This window comes from Dermacentor variabilis, chromosome 9 (genome assembly GCF_050947875.1).
Source record: "Dermacentor variabilis isolate Ectoservices chromosome 9, ASM5094787v1, whole genome shotgun sequence".
In the NCBI taxonomy this organism is placed as follows: Eukaryota; Metazoa; Arthropoda; class Arachnida; order Ixodida; family Ixodidae; genus Dermacentor; species Dermacentor variabilis.
In genome coordinates this window covers 144,587,239-144,606,341 of record NC_134576.1, presented here as the reverse complement: position 1 = coordinate 144,606,341, position 19,103 = coordinate 144,587,239, and the positions used below count along the sequence as shown (strand labels likewise).

Sequence of the window (19,103 nt, the reverse complement as noted above, 5' to 3'; positions counted from 1 at the left end):
ACTAACGTAGCAATTGCTTGAAGATATTAATGCTCACAATTTGTTACACCAAACAAGCTTATAGGCACATTTGTTGCTATAACTAAAGGATGACAAGAGGCAAACAGTTATTACTTGCCATATAATGTGTTTGTTTAGGGCACTAACAAAAATTACACTGTGGAATTTGCAATTATATGGAAATTATTGTACTGATGCTGCAGTAATTATGATTCTCTGAAAGTGGAACATGTTGCAAAAAGATTCACAATTGCAGAGTGCATCATCAATTACAACTGTTTTCTATGAAAGTACACCATTTACCAAAGTAATGCAAAACTCAAAAAGAACAGTGTTTCATATAGCACACTGCTTTCATGATGTGCCACAAATGAAAAGAAAAAAGAAAATCCTGGTGCTTGCTGATGTCACTGCAATAGGAGGGCAGAATGAAATGAATGAAATTACATTTTTATTGATGCCAAGGTATATGTACACAGACAAGTGCCTAGGTGAAGAGTCAGTCTGATAATTCGAGGCGCTTGAACTTGTCATGGTCATAGAAGGATGCCTTGACAATACGACCACCGAAGTAACGGCCGTTGGTGTCAACAACAGCTGCAAAGCAAACGAGAAACCACTTGAAAGCAACTGCAAGAACAGTGTCAAGAATTTCTTTAAATGATCTTAAAACTGCAGAGTCCCTAGTAGTGTTCCATGACAATATATTAATACACTCAAGGAAATGAGTCAAACTTGCATCAGTGCCATTTTTGCAAAAATATAGACCAGATTTTTTTTATAGCCTCATAGTGTGAGTGTCAGCCGATCTGTTATTCTCAACACCAGGTGCTGCCTTCTGGCAGGGTCTGTGGAAGATGAAAGAAAATGGTTGTACTTGCTGTGCGTGCTTGCTTGTTGTAATGTTTTTAGATCTGTTCTTACAGCACCCGCTCAGCTGTTTGTCTTCTGCATATCTTGAGAAGTGGAATGTACAAAAGTTATCCATCTGGCAGCACTGTGCCATTGTAGGCTGCAACAACAACCAGGAGAAGAGGATGCGGCTCATGCAACAGCCCTGCGACTTACACTACGCAGAGACACGAGAAGCATGCCTTTGTGAGCTACACAATAGTGTGCATCCTGCCTTCCTATGCTGCAGGCTTAGGATAACAGTGCCTTGTTATTTGGCCCTTCATGGTCGTTCAACATTTTAGTTTTGAGTCTGCCAGGTTCACTTTCCGAATGGAAAGCCCATGACTGTCAACCCGTACCCAAAACTGCATTTTGGATACAAAAGAAATGTAAGCACAAAGTGATCAGGTGCATCTGTTGACTTCGTAACTTGCACAGTGCTTGTTACATTATGGTAAATGTAACATGAATACACGAAACTTGACGGTTTTTATGTCCTGTCTTTTTAATGTACATGAATGAGAAGCATTCAAGTACTCGTGACCGCGAAAAGGCATATGAGTAGCGTGCACAGAAGCATAGCTGTGCATCCATCAATGTCACACTTGTGTGTGCAATGTCGGGATGGTTGAACTGCTTAACTGTGTGATGCTCACACTCAGCTACACGAGAAGCATTGTTCAGTTGCTCCTGACAGAGCTGGTGCTCCTTTCAACAATGTCATACGTGGATACACAAGTTATTGCATGTTCTCTATTGACGGTGACGAAAAAAAAAGGATAAAAATAAAGAAAGTGCAGGAACACGCAAATTAATATGTAATGCTTCTATATCGCAAACACTGTAATGGCCCACTAATTGGTCATGTTGCTCAGTGTGTTAGTTCTCTGTGTGACTAGAGCTTATACAGACCATGGGTGCGATCGGAGATATTTTATTCGATACGCGTTCTGTTCGGTTGATGCAACGTCAAAAAGTGGCAGTATGCAAAATTTGTGACAACGGGGCGGAGAGAGCAGCCAATCAAGAAGCGGTGACCTCCCCGGAAGTTTACTTCCGTCATTTGTCGTCTGCTTGCAGACAGTATACTACAAAACGAAATGTTTCTCTTCTTACAAATGAATGAAATCTTTATCTAAAAAAATGTATTTTTTCTTCTCAAGCCCAAACTTGTTTTCAAATACAGTAGTAGTATGCGTGACTACTGCAATTTATAGGTACCGTACTAAGTTTCTTTGCGTCGTTCCTAGGTGGTGTCGCGCGCAGTGAGAAGAACAAAGAAAAAGAAACGACGGGAAGAGTGGCACACTTTTCAAGAAGCAGCGACAACATTCCAGTGGCTCACTGGCACCGATGATGGTGTCGATTTCGCTGTACAACCAACGAATTATTTGTTTCGAGAAACAAAAACGACGCCGGAATTCAATTTCTACCATTTCTTCAAACGCGTCTCGCACCACCACCCGCTCTCCTCCTTCCTCTAGAACCGCCAGCGCAACAACCTAAGCTCCCCACGGAAGCACCATTTTCTTGAATTAAACTATGGATTGGATCGAAACGTGCCATGCCGCAGCCGCCGGTTGGATCCAATCCAATCCACCAGACGCGCCATGCGAAGCTGTATGATCGCTCCAAACTTCCCAGCTCCTGTCGGGCTCGGCGCCTAGCAGACGAAATGCACGGTGGGAGGATGATTGACAGGAGCGTGTCGTCATTTTTACGTCACCAAAAACGTGGCCGCGCCCCGCGGCTGGCGACGTCGGCGCAGAGTAAGCCAATCGCGCGCGCCGGTGACCGAACGAACGCGCCGAACAATCATCTCCGATCGCACCCCATCTTGCTCATACTTCGTGTCTAACACGTAAACATGCGTAACGTACATAAGTGCTAGACCTTTCTTTGCAACTGTGCGCAGCGAGCAATAACATAGAAAATCACTTTAATGTACTATTACCAATAAATTGCCACCAATAATTTGTGTTGTATATTTTATAGACAAAGCAAGGTAAAAATGTAGCATGAAATATGGTGGTAGTATGTGGCACAAACATGCTGCTCACTTTTTAAATTGGGAAGTACAGCATACTAGATGTCTAGTGTTTTTCAGGCACTTCCCCAAGGCCTCTAAAATGGGTGTCAATATGCAGATACTATTGCAGAAAAAAAGATTGGCTAATTGCAGTAAAGCAGGAGACGTTGAAGGGTGCTCTCGCTAAATTACCTCTGTGGTATAATTTTGTCATCTCAAATGTGATTGCATTAAAGGCGCCCTGAACCACCCCTCGGGCTTGGTGAAATAACATAGTCTGCAGGTAGCATACGCTGTTGTGAACATCTCAGCCAAGTTCTGCTGTCATACGCGGCCTGTGGAGCCCGCAAGCGGAGCGCGAAGTCACCTTTCTCTCAAACGATGTCGTTTTGAAAACTCCATGATCCTCGCTTTTTTCTGTGTGCTCTATTTCATCGCAAAGCACACTCCAATACGTGGCTGCTATTGGTTGCTGCGCTCGGATACACCGCGACAGCCGTGAGGTGCCGCGATGAGTCCAGTGGCTAAGCGCACTGCGGCTCTCTGAGGACAGCCGCGTTTGGCTTACGTTTAGCGCAGCATAGGCACCAAATCGGAAATTTGAACTGCATGCCACGGTGACGTCTCCGCCGTAGCCTTCGCAGTGCAAGGCATTGGAGGAGGAAGGGGAGCACAGCGGAGGAAGGGGAGCACAGCTGAGGCCATGTTCGATTGCTGATAACTCCGCTTCTGCTGAACGCATTGAAGTATTTTTTGTGGCAAAGTGGTTCTGAAGTAGCCTATCTTCAATTCAAATGTCTTTCTCCACTTCGATAAAAAGTCGTTCAGGGCCCCTTTAAAGAAGATTCATTTACTGACTTGCAGAGACTACAAGACAGCTGCAGTGCTTTTGTAACCCGCAATCGCAGGTGACTGACAACCACAAAAGTGCTGTGACCCGTTTTTACCTTCGCCGCTCTTACAGTTCCTAGGCAGTGCTTTAAACACTTTAGCTATCATCATCATCATAAAGAAACGTGGTGGCCGTCAGACACTGAAAATTCTGGTCTACAACACAAACATTTTCTACTAATCAGCCTAAAATTACATGCCTTGAATACAACCGAAAAGGTGAGAGGCACATTTTCCAAGGCAAATAATTTCATTCTCAAGAATGGGAGTAAGCCAATGCTAACCTTAACATGTTATTTCATAAGCAGACTTCTCTACTTAACTATGATGTATAGTGGTGCAGGACAGTGCTATGCAAAGGCAAGGGCGAGGGAGTTTCTATGGTAGCACTCATGGATCGTAAAAAGGTGATCAGTAGCAACAATGCACAGAATGAATCAAAAGTTCGACAACTGGTTACAGTGCATCATTTCAGTTTTTCTCAGCCTTTGGTTGTATGTAGTGTTGTGTTTTATTGTTTATTCATAACACTCACAAGCTCCATTGGTGGAGAGGGAAGTTACACAAGAAGAGCTATACGTAGTTGCCTAGTACAGTGTAGCACAACAAAAGAATGTGACACTGTGAACTCAACTGTAAGCTGAGGGACAGCCTCAGAGTTACGCATATTGTAGCCATTAAAATCAGAAGTAGTGGCATCTATGTGAACATTCAAAATTAAGCTTGAACTGCGTGCCATGGTGGCGTTCAGTAGGCAAAGCGTTGTGTGCACCACTCCGCTTTGCCGCAGCCTTCACAGTGCAAGGCACTGAAGAAGGAGTGAGAGCATTGCAAAGGGGATCACAGGCAATCTTTGACTGCCAATAACTCTCCTTCTGCTGAATGCATTGAAGCACTTTTTGCTGTACAGTATTTCTGAAATAGTCAGTTTTAATGTCAAATACATATCTCGACTTCAATATAAAGTGGTTCAGGACCCCTTTAAAAGGAATCTTCACCTCAAATATTCCTACATATTTGAAATGCAGAAACAGTCTTATTAAGAGTATTTCGAAATACTTAAGTGGTTTGTTGTGATGGCTCATACCCGCAAAAAAGCAGCGTCTAGGCCAGTGAGAATCAGGAATGGCTCATACCCCCATAACCAAGCAAAGATGCAAGAAAGAGAGAATGAAAGAACCTTTAGGTAGTGCATTAGGTGCTCGCATGTGTCGTTGAGGAGGTCGACCTACAGCGCCATATGTCTACTTCACACTGCGGCTTGTTACTTACTGCAAGAAGCCTGACCCCTCCGATCGTATAACTTAATGCACCACCATGTGTGCAGCAGCAAGTGTTACAGGAGTGTAACATGCTGCTGAATTTTTTATGTCTACTACAGAATTGACCTGAACAAAAAAATGAAATTGTAATGACCTCGAGAATAAATCTTTCATTTAGGCTGTGTACTTTCTGAAAAGAGTGCTGAAAATCAGAAAACTTCAAGGAACTGATTCCACTTTTGCAACTTAAACTCAACAATATGTATACACTAGTGTAAGCCGCATTTATTAGAACGTCTAAAAAACAAACTTAATACAACCTATACCAAGCAATGGTTTTGTGTAAACTGCACACTAACACTTAACATTTGTGAACTTTCAACACTCCAATTACATATTACAGTTTCATTACATGGTTGCAGCCTTTAGTTTTGGTGTATATTTGTCCTGTTGTAAATGTTGTGCTTCAATTGCCTTGCAACTTACCGAACTGCAGGTAAGGCCCAAGGAGTTTTGTTTGTCTTGTTGTTTATGCTTTATTATTTTGCTCTTTCTTTTCTTTTTTTTTGCTGCTTAGGCAAAATAAATTGATCTGAAGTGTAAAAAAAGAAACTGAAGCCGTATGCAGGTCAAAGCTTCCTTTCAAGAAGCCAAAATACTGAAACTAGCAAGCAAAGTGTAGCTGAATACTTCACAGAATATTTCTGGCATTTTCAAACTTCTGCAGCCTGCCTATACAGCTTCTACATTACCCAGAATCCAGCTTACCTTTGATGGCAGATGCCATGCTCTTGAACTCTATAAAGATACGCACAGCATCTTCATCAGCAACGCCTGGCATTTCGTAGATGAGACAGCGCACCACTTCTCCGTACTTGGAGCACTCCTCTTTTGTCTCTGGCTCAAGATCGTCATCGACCTCGCCGGGCCCCACCATATTCTGCATGTGGTAGCATAGTTGAAGCAATCAACACATGAGAAATCTTCACAGCAGGCAGTGTGTGCTGAACTCTTCAGCTGGCCAAGAGACTGGCTCCAAGCAAGCCAGTGTCACAGTTGCCAATGCAAATGCACATATGTGCTCTGATTGGGCACTTTATGACAAAATTGATATAGTTTCCTCAGAAATTTGCAGTGGGAACTAATAATGTGCCATTATTACTATGCACCCACAAATTTACTTTTGATTAATTACTTTAACAAACATATTGCAGCTGCATAATTGAAGCTAGTCTATCCAAAGGGCCACATCCATTTATAGCTGCCAATAAACAGTAGAACCTCTTTGGAACATTCTGGAAAAGAAATGTGAGAAAAAGCCTGGGAAAACCTACAATCCAAAGTCACTAAAAAATTTGGCAGACTCAACTGCAGTTGACATCTACGTGATGTGAAGCATTGTGCAAATCATTACAGCAAGAGGCACAGAAGTACGCTGAGTTGGTGGGGCTGAGCAGCCCGTGACCCATGTTGTTGTTTTTGCGGCTTCTGCAAGCTTACATTTGCACTCCTCGAATTGCGCGTGCATCAGCAGCTTCGAGCGGGGCAATTTGACGGCAAGTTTTGATGTGCCCACTTGGCGTGAATCGTTGCAGCACGAGACATCAGTGCATATCGATCTGGTGAGGCCTGAGTAGCCCGAGATGTGCATTGTTATTTTCCTATTCTTAGTGTTTCAAGATTAACCAAATTGAGCTGGTGGGCAATGCTGGAACACAATACTGCCAGAGCAAAACATGACGCTGTCTTCATGCCCTCCCGCAGCGGGGAACGGTGGCACAATAGTTATAGCCTCCTAAAAGCATGCAGCATACTTCCAATGGTACACAACCATGCGTGCTGTGACACATACAAGTGAAGATGCTTATCGCAGTCGGGTTGGCGGTGATAGCTGTGAATGCGGTGTGCGACAACTCGCAAGAAGATTTGCTGGTACCGAAACAGGAGATTGAGTGGGCACCAGCGGGCAAGTACTGTGGGGAAGCTGTTCCGGCAAGCGGCTACCGTTATAGATTGCGGGCGCATTGCACTTTTTGTTGTTTACATGGAGTCTAGTGGTTGGAAAATGTATGATACAATTGCAGTTTGGCGATGCACTGGATGTTGGCGCCAAAAGACAGTGTTTTCCGGGAATGTATCAACCGGCAAAAAAAAAAGTGTAACTGTACTGGGTCATTTCTTGTGTTCTTCATCATGAACGTTGGTGCTGGGAAATTGCACGAAGCAGGATTATATCAAGAAGGTTCCACTGTATTTCTCGGACACAGAAGGGGGCTGCTGAAATGCCTGAATAACTCGACTGTTCCTCCCATACCCTTGCCCAAAAAAAGAAAACAAGATTCAAAGAAAAAATGAATTGTTGTTTGTTTTTTGCAATCGCACCGGTATGGAAAATTTATTTCAAGAGCTTTGCTCAGTTTGTGGATCAGTGAAGAACTTGATATTACGTAGTGGTTGAGGACTTTTCGAGTTCACCTGTTGCATGGGCTGATGTGTAGTTAACGTACTGTTGCACTGCCGTGTAGCGTTAAAGCCACATGCAACCTTGATTGCATGACATTAGAAGTTTAGGCTGTGTTGCATGAACTCAGTTCAGAGCTTTCTGCCTACATGCGAACTCACTCCATTCCATGCAATAAGTGTATAGACAAACTTTGTAGGTCTGTTTGCAGCAGTTGCCAGCTGGTTGCCCGGGGACTCTCACATCATTTCCACAGCGTTAGCCGTGCGCATGATGTCAAGCCCAGTCACTAATAAGCCACTTGTAGGAACATATTATCAGCAAGCTTCCAGTCACAGCGTGCCACCCGCCAACACACTAAGGAGTTAGGCTTACCAAGTATTGTATTGTTGGGAACTCACTGTCATAGTTAAGTGTTGCCTTGTAAATAAAAAAGTTAGTCCTGCCTCAACAGTGAATGCAAGGTCACAAGAACAATCTGAATGGTGCAATTTTGTTTACAAATGCCATTTTTGCAACATATTTCATGTGCATAATGTCCGAAAAATTGAGTGAGGCACCTACCAAAATTTTGGTTGCCATTATGCATTGGCTATGTGGACAAGATGGCAATGTCACTGAACTGTCTGAAGAATCCAGCTGGTGTTATAAACCAAACATCTGAAAAAACAGCTGACGAATGTCGTAGGAAAACATACAACTAGCTCCAGCTTTGAGATATGCCCCTAAATACTTGTGCAGAAAAGCACTGATGATTCATGCATAGTTTTCTGTGTGCACTGCAGGACAAAGTTATTTTGTGTATTCCATGACAGGGTGTCCAAATGCTTTTCACAACAGAGTGACCTGGATACAGTGGCTGTGTGAAGGTGGACACTAAGGCCACCATAAATGACAGTCTAGTCTAGAGGTGGGCGAATATTTGAAGTTTTGAATACGAATAGAATATTGCACGCTAACAATTCATAGTCATATTTGAAAATGAACTATTTGGTATTTTTGAATATCTAAACTAACCAGATTTTTTGCAAGAAATGACTGTTAAAGTATGGTTACTCTCCTCTGTCTGCTAGGCAAAGTACAGTTAAACCTCTATATAACAAAGTTGGTGAAATTGTCAATTTACTTCGTTATAAATAATTTTCGTTATAATGAAATTCAATATTTTATGCAAATAAGTAAAGTTGTTGATGAATTTTCCTTACACAGAAAGGTTCGAAACATTTTCTGAATTATCAGGCAATTGAAAAAAAAAAAAATCTCTGAATGAGAAAAAAAAAATATTTAGTTGAATTTGAGAGTCAGTGACGAAAGATACGGTTTCATACCACGCTGACAATATCGTCACATCAGCAGCACGAGGGGAAGCCAGTCACGCTTTTGCATCCACTCCACCCCTGTGGCTACTAATAGTGTCATCTGCAGTGCGACGACGCTTATCATGAAATGCATCAGCAGTGGGAGCGAATGCTTTGTCTGCTTCTCGCTTCAACGCATCTCTAAAGCTGGAAGACAGGGCACGATGCCGCACCATCTCAGCTTGCCCATGCAGCAGATTACCTTTAAAACAAAGTGCTCGAGCTGCGTATGAGCTCAGCTGCTCCTCCTTCCGCCCTCGAGAGAAGTGGTTCTTGTGGGAAAGGAAGAAAGGCTGGCATTATCTTCTGAAACGTATGCGGGAGCATGGGTTGCAGCGCCAACAGGGTGGTGGAGATGGGATCAAAAGAAAGAGAGTGTAGGAGAGAGGAAGGTCGTCCCAGCAGCACCACATTACAGAGAGGTCGCTCCCCTCTCCCCTTGCTCGCGTGGGAAGGCAGTGCTCATCAAGCCACCATCCTTCTCAGCTCACTCTTGCACCTAAAGCATACAGTGCGCAGGATGTGATAGGATCTTATCGCACTTGAACTTTATATGGAACGTGACGCTGCTCCACTGCAATCACGTGGCACGTGATTTGAGAGGCGTCTTCGAGCCCGATGTAATTCAACCATTTGACCATCTGCACTCGAGGAAGTTTCTATTTATTGTCTCCGTATTCCTTCACAACAGCAGTGAAATCTTGCTATAGTATTGAAATCATGTATATTGAGGTTCAAAATATATGGTGTTCTATGAACGAGTTTTAAAAGTTAAATGCAGTAGACTTCCATTTATTCGATCCCGAGTGAAGGTCCCGAGTGAAGGTCCTGGCTGGCGCCCATGCATTTCTATGCGTCCAAAGTTTCGTTATTTCGATCCTAAAATTGGCCTTCGCCTGATAATTCAGACTTGCCAGTCAGCATGCACGCATGCACCTGACCCCTATGGTGACCCAATTATTGGTAATGTCTATCTTGGTGGAGCTTAGGGGGCATCGAATGCGTTGAACACATGTCGTCACCCGTCAAAAACACCTATCTTCAACCAGCCCTAGAAAGATTTTCAAGCAATAACCACAGCTCACAAATGTCAGATTACGGTATTTACCTCCAATTCTAACGAGCACCTTCTTTCATATTTTTTTATTAAAGAGAATTGGGGTAGAAATTGCCTGCACAGTGCAATCTATTTTTCTCATTTTCTTGTGCTGCCCTCTGCCGCCCCACCTCTGAAAACATTTTGGAAGGGTGCCGGGGCTTTCACCAGTTGATTTGTGTACCTGTGCCCTTGTTGAGTGTCTGTCGGTCATGCCTTTCATGGATCGCAAATAATTATTAATGGCTTCCCCAGGGCGGCATGTTGTTCCCTGGAAGCCGTGTAGAACTTATTGACTACTGCGTGAGCAGGCCTGGGTGCCCTGTTGTGTTAACAGTGCGGCCGATAAAGGCACGTAGAGTTCTGTCTCTAGGTGCAGCTGCCTTGGAGTTTGTTGTCGCTGATTTCTGCACTTGCACCTTGTTTTTTAAAATTCTTTTTGCACATTCTTTAGACATTTTGCATACTTCACTTCACTTCACTTTATTACCTTAAAGGCCCCCAGGATTGGGGGTATTACATAAGGGGTGGGTAGCTATTAAAATAAATTATATACACAAGGGAAAGATGTTTAGGTACAAGTTTGCTCGCTGGTAAATATGTTAATTATACAGTTCAAAAACGTCGATGGGCAGGTGATTGCGGCGTCTTCGAGCACAGCCTTCTGTGTCGGATTTACCAAAGCAGTGCACTTGTTTACATAGACATCCACAACTACGGACCGTTGTTAGCGTAAAATATTTAGAGAAAGGGGCATCACTGATATGAAATAATGACAAAACGTAGTAAAATACATATCTGCGCATATGAGTCATGTTGTTCCACCCTGAGACGAGTCGAATATGAGCGGCCGAGCCGCCTAAACAACGTCAACTATGATCCAGATAAATATACTACGGGCTCTTAATTTATTACTGATTCTCTTTTTTCTTTAACTTCATTATACTTACCATTTGTGCATGTCATAAATCATTGCTAGAGAAAACTGAGCTCGCATAATCACTCACTTATAGGTTGTGTTGTTCTATTGCGAAAACGCGGATGCCATTGCTGACACTGTTGGTAACTGAGCGAGGCAGTTGTTTATGTCTGCTGTACTGAATGCACCATCTCTTGTTTCCCGTTTGACGCAGAGGTAAACAGTGCATCTCTTGAATTAAGAAATGTGTCAGTATACTAATACATACAGACTCGCCCACCTACGTAGCGAATGCAACCAGCAACCTACGTGAAGTAGAGGTATTCTGTGGTACAGATGTTGGCACAGCTCTACATTGCCACTTATTGTGTATGTGCTGTGCAAAGTGAAGAGTACAGTATAGTAGTTGGAGAAGACAGTTTGGATAGTTGGTGCTCATTACAGACTTCAGGCGTATGGCATCGGCCTCACTGGGTGATGTGAATGATACCAGGTGCATCCGGTGCTGGTACCATAGATGCACAATTTGTCGCACCACCTCAAGAAGGTAGCAAGTAAGTGTGGTGTTCCAGTCATTTTCTCGGCACCACAGAAACTGTTGAAAATGTGCCACATGGGGAATGAAGGTCAACATACTGATGTCCGTTTGAAAAACCGTGTCACGCGCTTTGTTAACTGTCATCCCTCTACAATGCGGCAAGTGCTATATTGGCCAAATGGGTCAACCGACCCGGCGGCCAAACGACCGCTTGCGGGAACATAGGGCAGCTGTCGGTGCCTTAGCGGCTGGTGGCTATCTGGACCGATCATTGCCGTAAGTGCTCGTTTACCGCGCAGTTTCATAGCACTCATGTGCTCAGGCGGTTCCAGAGCCAGGTCGATAGGGAAATGTTCGAAGTGTTTTGCATCAAAAAAGCAGGTGATAGGTGTGTAAGCATCCCATCCGTGGTTCTCACCAAGAAAGAGTGTTCGCATATCAAAATTAACCTGTCCATTGATTTGTTCCAATAGCTCCTGTGTTAGAGTGGGGAAGGAGAAAAATGAATGTTCTTCTGTGCGTCAAGGTTCTGCACATCCCATGAATCCTATGTTTCTGTGTAGTAAAGATTTCAGTTGAAGTCTAGCGTTCTGTCCTGAGTGCTTCTTGCTGTCGTGCATTGTGCTTTTCGTGCTAGTTAATGATGTCTGAAGTCTGTAGTACTGTATAGAATCATGTAAGGGCTGTACCCCAACTTGGCAGCCCAAAAATATTGAAAAAAAAAAAATTTCCGTCAGACAAGCAATCGTGTTTGGTGCCCCATTGCTGCGCGCGTGTCGGCGAATTTTCGCACACTGTGCAGCCAGGCATGCGCTGCCACCAGCAAGTGACGGCCAAGGCTGCAAGAAGACTTCGTCAACAATGGGATGTATTTAAATGTTGCCTGATCGTAACGGAAGGATATTTTCATTAAATTTCCTAGCCATCAATGAAAGGTGACAACTCGTGGCACAGTACGGACCAATCAGTGGTCCGGACGAAACCCTTGCTACTTTCTGTTTTAAAGTGGAGTTGCAGTCTTACGCTACGCACGTTTTCTGCACTGCACCGATGTTGAGCTACCAGTGCAGTTCGAATGCCGTACACGACCCAAGTGGTTGCAGCAGAGCGTGTCCAAGCATTTATTTTCTTTTTGGGGGACTTTCCCCCAAGATCAGGCGGTGCATGTGACCCTTCCGAAACATTCTGCGAGCAATCCACTAGGGTAGGGCGCATGCGCTGGTGTGCGCCGTGAAAAAGGCGGATTGGATACAAAACCAAGACTGCCTTCGCGGCGTTCGTATGCTTTACCGCATAACACAGATGTACTGCCACGATGTTGACGCTAAAAACCGTGTGATGAAGCTGACCTTATGAAACCAGCTGCCACTGTGCAACACGTTTCTTGCTAAGAAATCGGGTGTGCATCAGATTTCCACTTTGTTCAGGAGCTTTAATGTAATTTGTAGAGTAGTTTTCTACTTTGCACACATAGAATGTTTGTACGTTTGATACGGGGGCATGTTAGACTCTGACAAATATTGCCAAGTGAATCAACAGTGTTTTTTGACATTTTTTTATGTGCAAACATTCTTTGGCAAGTCTCCCAGCAAAATTGGTCTGTCACATGAAAAGTATAATGCCTTATATCTGTATAAAAATCTATAATTTGAGACGTTAAGACATTTAATCATAATAATAGTGTAGATGTAGAAGATTAGTCGCTTTCTAGTGGTAAGCAAGAACTGAAAAAAAAAAAAAAGAAATTGATCAGAGAGAACACCGCGCATAATCTCATTTATGCATACCCATAGGGATACATAGGGCTCCATAGAAAATGCATGGAGAAGCATATAGCAGGGTTGGGCCAACTTAACTTTGGGGGTCGGTCAGCGTAAACTTGTGGGTGGGCCAACCTGACATTAGGGTGTGGGCCAACTTAAATCTAGGGATGGGCCCACTTGAAATTTAGGAGTGGGCCCACTTAAATTTGGGGTATGCTTATGCATACTTAGACAAGTGGAGTTTCTGAATCCTTTTATGCATCTTGATTATTTGACCCACTGGATAATTGGATAATTAAATCAGTTTCATTGGCCCCACCAGATTTTTCTTTGCTTTCATGGCAAGAGCTTGTGTACATGACAACCTGTGATTATTGCTGGTGGTCTGTCATTTAATGTATTTGGAAGCCTAGACATGTTGTAGTTTCATCCCTGGCACTATATTTTCAGTGATATTTTCCTTGCCCACATGTAATAATCATACGCAATTCCTTCAGCAGCTTTTCTTTTTTCCCACAACATGCAATCTTTTTTCGGTAAACATTTATTTAGCAGCAATAGTTTATTCAGCAGCTATATATGTTTAGAATGTTTGCTTGCAATCCAGCTCTAAAGATGTTCAGAGGCTCTTCATGCAGTTTTTAGTGAGTAATTTTATGTTTAAAACTAATCCTAATTGTCTGTGACACTGAGCTGTCTATTTTTTTTCACTAGCCAGTACAAGTGTGGTACCTAAATTATACCGAAATATAAGTTGTTGCTTTATAAATAAGCGTCTGCATTTGACTATTCGATGTTCGACACTTACTATTCGTATTCAATTCGTCTTCAAAAAGTTTATATTCGGCGACTCCTAGAGTGGCCCTTTGCAAGCTTACCCTTACACTTACCCTCAAGAGGACCACCTTGGACGGGTTGCGCATCATGTCGGTGATGGATTCATTCTGCTGCTGTTGCTGCTGCTGCTGACTAATGCTGGAAGGAGGAGGGCCCATCAACGGAGGAGCCATTGGAGGCACTGGTGGGGGCAGAGGATCTGCATAAATCAGAGCAGCACACACTGAACGTGGCCCTAGTGTATGTCCCAATTTCACTCTATTGACACCTGCCATTACCCCACAATGTGATGCAGTGTTCAAGCAAGGGGACACAAACACCTGCCATGGTGGCTTAGTGGACATGCAGTTGAGAATAGCCACTTTGCTGAATTATTGCTTCAATAGAACTGCTTTCTGCCATTGAGCACAAGGTTAAATTCCCAGTAATCATGACCACATTTTGACGGGGGAGGGACGCAAAAACACTTGCAGACTTAAGTTTGAATGCACATTGAAGGACACAAGTAGCTCAAATCAATCCAAAGGCCAAACTAAAGTATTTCTCTCTCCACTATTACATGTCCCAAAGCACCTATATTGTTTTGGGACATTAAAATAAATGAATGAATGAACGGAACCTAGAAGGAAAATATGAAGTCCAGATGGCATCAAAGAGTATGTTGCTGAGAATCTCTCTGTGCAAGTCCTCTGCCACTTGAAATAAAAAAAAAGTGTGTGTGTGTGTGGGGGGGGGGGGATAAATTGAAGACAGTATGTCTCTTCATCAATTTCCATCAGACAAAAAGACAAAAAGAGATATGTTGTCTATACATTGATGCAGCACAATCCAACACTGAAATGGTAAATAACAGAAGTCATGTTTTGCTGGGTGCTGCTGCTCTCAATAAAATGAAGTGTGGTACATGGAGGAAGGCACACTCCTGAAAATACAGCCAGCTTCAGCAAATTCGACCTTGGTGAGACCGAGACTAACAGAACTGACCAAATTATCCAGTGGGTTGAATTAAAAACTATACAGAAAAAACGTCCTAACACTGCTACCTTCATGTGGGAGTACTTACCCAATTCTCCCATGCACCCAGTTTTTATGTGTTCATAATATGAAACAATGTGCACCCAAACCTAACATGCACCCTCTCTCTCTTCCTTTCTGGATATCAGAAATAAATGAAACCTGCAGAGTTTACATTCAGAGAATGGAAATTTATTTATATTTCATGTCCCTCATCACCAATCTGAGCCCACTCTTTATTATTCTGTGAATCGCTACATGCCACCCTTCTTACGGTCCACTGCATTTGATATTCCATACTTCTGTAACGACTCTGTAACAATCGCAAATGATATGATTCCCCTTACCTAGACTAATCGCTTAGTCAGTTCATCCTGCAATGCGTGGCACCTCCACGCTCAAAACACATTACGATTCCCTGCCGCTGCTAGCTTAGCAAGTAAATTAACTTCCTGATGAACAAGCTTTTGTAATTAAAGGCCAAAAGTGGCGCGTCGTTGTTACCATCCTACGAAAAATCTTTCGCTGCCGTCTTGCAATGCACTAGCTCTAACGGTAAGCTGTTGCAAGTGCTGTGATTGCGATTTCGGTTCTGTATCCAATTGTGATGCACAAGCGATTTTGAGACCGATTTTCTTAGGAAAGATGTGCACTTTAGAGTCAAGTTAATACTAATAATTGTCTGTGAGCTGCGATTTCCACTTCGAGAAATAGCGAAAGGCATGCCTTAATATTGCAATTTTCAGCAAGAGATAATGTGTCGTCATCACATTTACTGTGCCCTAGTACTACCAAGACACGCTGCAGCCATGGGGTAACAATTGGGGCAACGATTGTGGCCTTGCACATCCGCTCTGAACAGCCAAATTCTAATTAACAGGTGAAGGTCAATTTCAGGATTGAAATAATGAAGTTTTGGCTGACAGAAACATACAGGTGCCAACCAGGAACTTTGTACAGGATGAAATTAAACGAAAAATTAACGGAAGTCTACTGTAGCTCTTAGGAACAGTACCAACATTGAACGGTGAGAAGCGGTACCAGCATTAATTCCTTCTGCGGGGGAAATACAATAAAGTTGGACTTAATATATTAGTTTTTTACAGCATGGCCAGCGTGAACATTGGGATTGCGTCCACAGACAAGCAGGTATACATACAGTAAGCACAAGGTACTGCCCCCATGATGCCTCACCTTTTGCAATGTCTTTCTCGTGGATGATTTTACCACCACGCTTGCTTGTCTTTTCCACCTGCAGTGCCTGGCTCATGCCCTGCTCCTGCTTGCCCAAGCCTTGGCCCGCCTTGTAGCCGTAGCGAGCCATGATGCGTTGAGCAACTGATCCGGACCTGCATTTGCACCCCAAAGGAATGCACACACATTTAGCTTGCTGCATGAGCTTGCCTGGCAGTCAGAGTGTTCCCGTCAGGACCTTTACGTCGCAGCAGCTGCACTTACCCTCGCATCGAAAGGCTTAGTGGGAGGCTACAGAGAAAACAAAGTCTGTATTTCTGTTTGTAGTACTTGATGTTCCCACTCCTTTCTGTGTAATGCCCTATTCAAATATATAAATAAATTAAGTAAATTACTAATAATTTACTAGTAATGACTAGTAAGTTACCCTTCTACAATAAGAGAAAATGCCGCTGTTACCATGAGAGTAGCCTTGGCAAGCCAGAAAAGATGCAAAAATGAAAGACAGGTGGCGACACCACCTTGAATCTCCTACACCATGATGTCATAGATACTTATGTCATTGTCTTGCGCCTAGTTAGTTTTTTATTAACAAGGATAGATTACATTGCATTCTAAAGCAGCCAAAGACCACACTTCTAACTTTAACATTGCAATAGAAACAGATAAAGGTAATTTCTATACTGCGATCAATGCAGCGCCAAAGGCAGACGAAACAAAAATACATTAAGTTTTTGTGGTACCATTAGCTTGCTCGCATCGGTTTCGTGAAACTCCTCTTAAAGAAAACAGCTGCCTTTTGTCAGAGGTAAAAGTGGCCTGAAGTGTTTTGTAGCAGCAGAATTGCCACTTTGAAGCAGTAATTTGCATAGAAAACACTGAGTAATCTCATAGAAGGCACATGAAGTCAGGTACATAATACTAGAACAACGTCAGGTCAAATAAAAAAAAATAAAACACCCCCATACAGGGAGCTCACAATATGTAAGCTCACAATCAAGATATGTATTTGCTCACTGTCACAAATTTCTGAACAGTCATTAGTACTAGTGTTTGTAATGGGTATGTTTACCATAGAGATACATTCTTTTTGAGGCGTAAGGGCCTGTGGTTCAATGTTATTAATCAGGCATTAAGTGTTGCTTGTCAGTGTCATGTCAATTTAAAGAAACAGCTATATTACACACTAATACACTCTCGCCTACACTATTCTCTTCTGGTCTGGGCAACTACCACCAAAACTAACCTTATGTCACTATATAGGCTGCAAAAAAGAGCCGTAAAGGCAGTTCGTAACCTACCTGTTCTTGCATATACTAAAACGTTTTTTGATAAGCTTGGCATACTCCATATAGACCACCTGTTTTTGCACAAACTATCGCTTGAGGCGTTCCGTCTCCGTCAAGCTGATCATATACAGTTTAATCAGACCTTTGCCACCAAAGAAACTCCGTATAATCTCAGACATGACACAATCTCTACACCGCTTACTCGCACGAACTACGGGAAACAGGCATTACACTTTCAAATATCGACGTTACTAAACAATAATCCCACAATCCTGGAACAGTTACAAACCTCGAAATCAAGGTTCAAGAAATCTGTTAAACGTATTTTCTTCGCTGCTTTATTGTATAACTTCCCTATGTACCTCAATGTTATTGTTTTGTTTTCCTTTTTTAACATGTTTCGATTGAGATTCAAATTGTTTATCGTTTTGATATGTTATCATATTTTGAAAATTGTAACACTTGTGCTGTTGTTTGCTGCAGAGTGTCAACATTGTTTGGGTGCTGCAGCCTTTGTCGGGCTAGAATACTGCCTCTTGCTGCAGCACCTGAGACAGCTGTATGTCTCAAACAACAAATAAATGAAATGAAAAATGTCGTAGACATTCTAGTAGGAGATCTTGTATAGCCTCATTCGCATGGTCACAGGTGTATTGTGGACTGCAGATATATATTTTGCAGAAAATTTGGTGAATACGGTTGCAAGTCACAAACCATGAGTGTTTGAGAGGATCTGCTTGCATCCAATTCTCGAGGGATATTGAATTCAAGGGAAGGCTGAGTGTGAAATAATTCTGAAGATATTAAATTCTGATCAAATAGTTGTCGCTCTGCAACTACAGGCTCAAATCTAGCACTGGTTGGTTTTTCTTGCTTCATTCATTAATTTGACACTTGGACAGTTCAGGCTTTTCTTCCCCTTTTTGTGAAATTGGATAAAACGAGATCTTATACCAATACGTACAATTAACCTAAACGTCTTTACTTTAGCTCATTTTCCAATTGCCAAGCTAGACTATGCACTAAGAAAATGTATTTCCCCATAAGCTTTTTACAGCTAAGATGGATCAAATTGGATTGGATTTATATGACAAGCACATGGCTACAGTGTTGTGATTACACCTGAAGGCACGCATCCCACTAAATGCAGCGATTTTATGAGCTGTGCAAGAGACAATGTGTCCCCACATTATTTGTTGAAGCCTGATGTTTTGATGCAGGATGGAGCAATTGGTGCAGTGCTTCCACCCATGATCTTCTAAAACCCTGTACTATATAGTACTAAATTTGTCCACTCTAAACTGTACTATAAGGTGCCATTCACAGAATGGTGTTCGTATTGTTATGGTTATTGCAAAATTACACCGTGGCAATATGTTTTTGCTCAGAGTTACAGCACTGCAATCACAATGCTTCAATTATTTTTTATTCATTGACTGTCAACAACTTTTTCAAAGCAGTTCAAGGCATGCTCACAAAAGTTTCCAAAATTTGCCTTCTTTCTTTTCAATGCAGTCAATTTAATTAGAATTGACTCAATCGTTGTGCAATGAGACTG

The 19,103-nt window shown here is 42.6% G+C and overlaps 1 protein-coding gene across 4 annotated transcripts in view; it reads right to left on the bottom strand.

Annotated features, from left to right (window-relative positions):
* Positions 1-429: 429 nt before the first annotated feature.
* Spf45 (splicing factor 45) overlaps positions 430-19,103 on the bottom strand; it is a 32,996-nt gene continuing 14,322 nt past the window's right edge. For all 4 annotated transcript variants that reach the window (XM_075669779.1, XM_075669780.1, XM_075669777.1 and 1 more), the window contains exons 7-10: positions 16,257-16,411; positions 14,102-14,247; positions 5,845-6,016; positions 430-597 (exon numbers count right to left, since the gene is read on the bottom strand). In XM_075669779.1, coding sequence (XP_075525894.1) covers positions 500-597; positions 5,845-6,016; positions 14,102-14,247; positions 16,257-16,411 — 571 coding nt within the window. In that variant the 3' untranslated portion in view covers positions 430-499. The remainder of the gene's footprint in view (positions 598-5,844; positions 6,017-14,101; positions 14,248-16,256; positions 16,412-19,103) is intronic.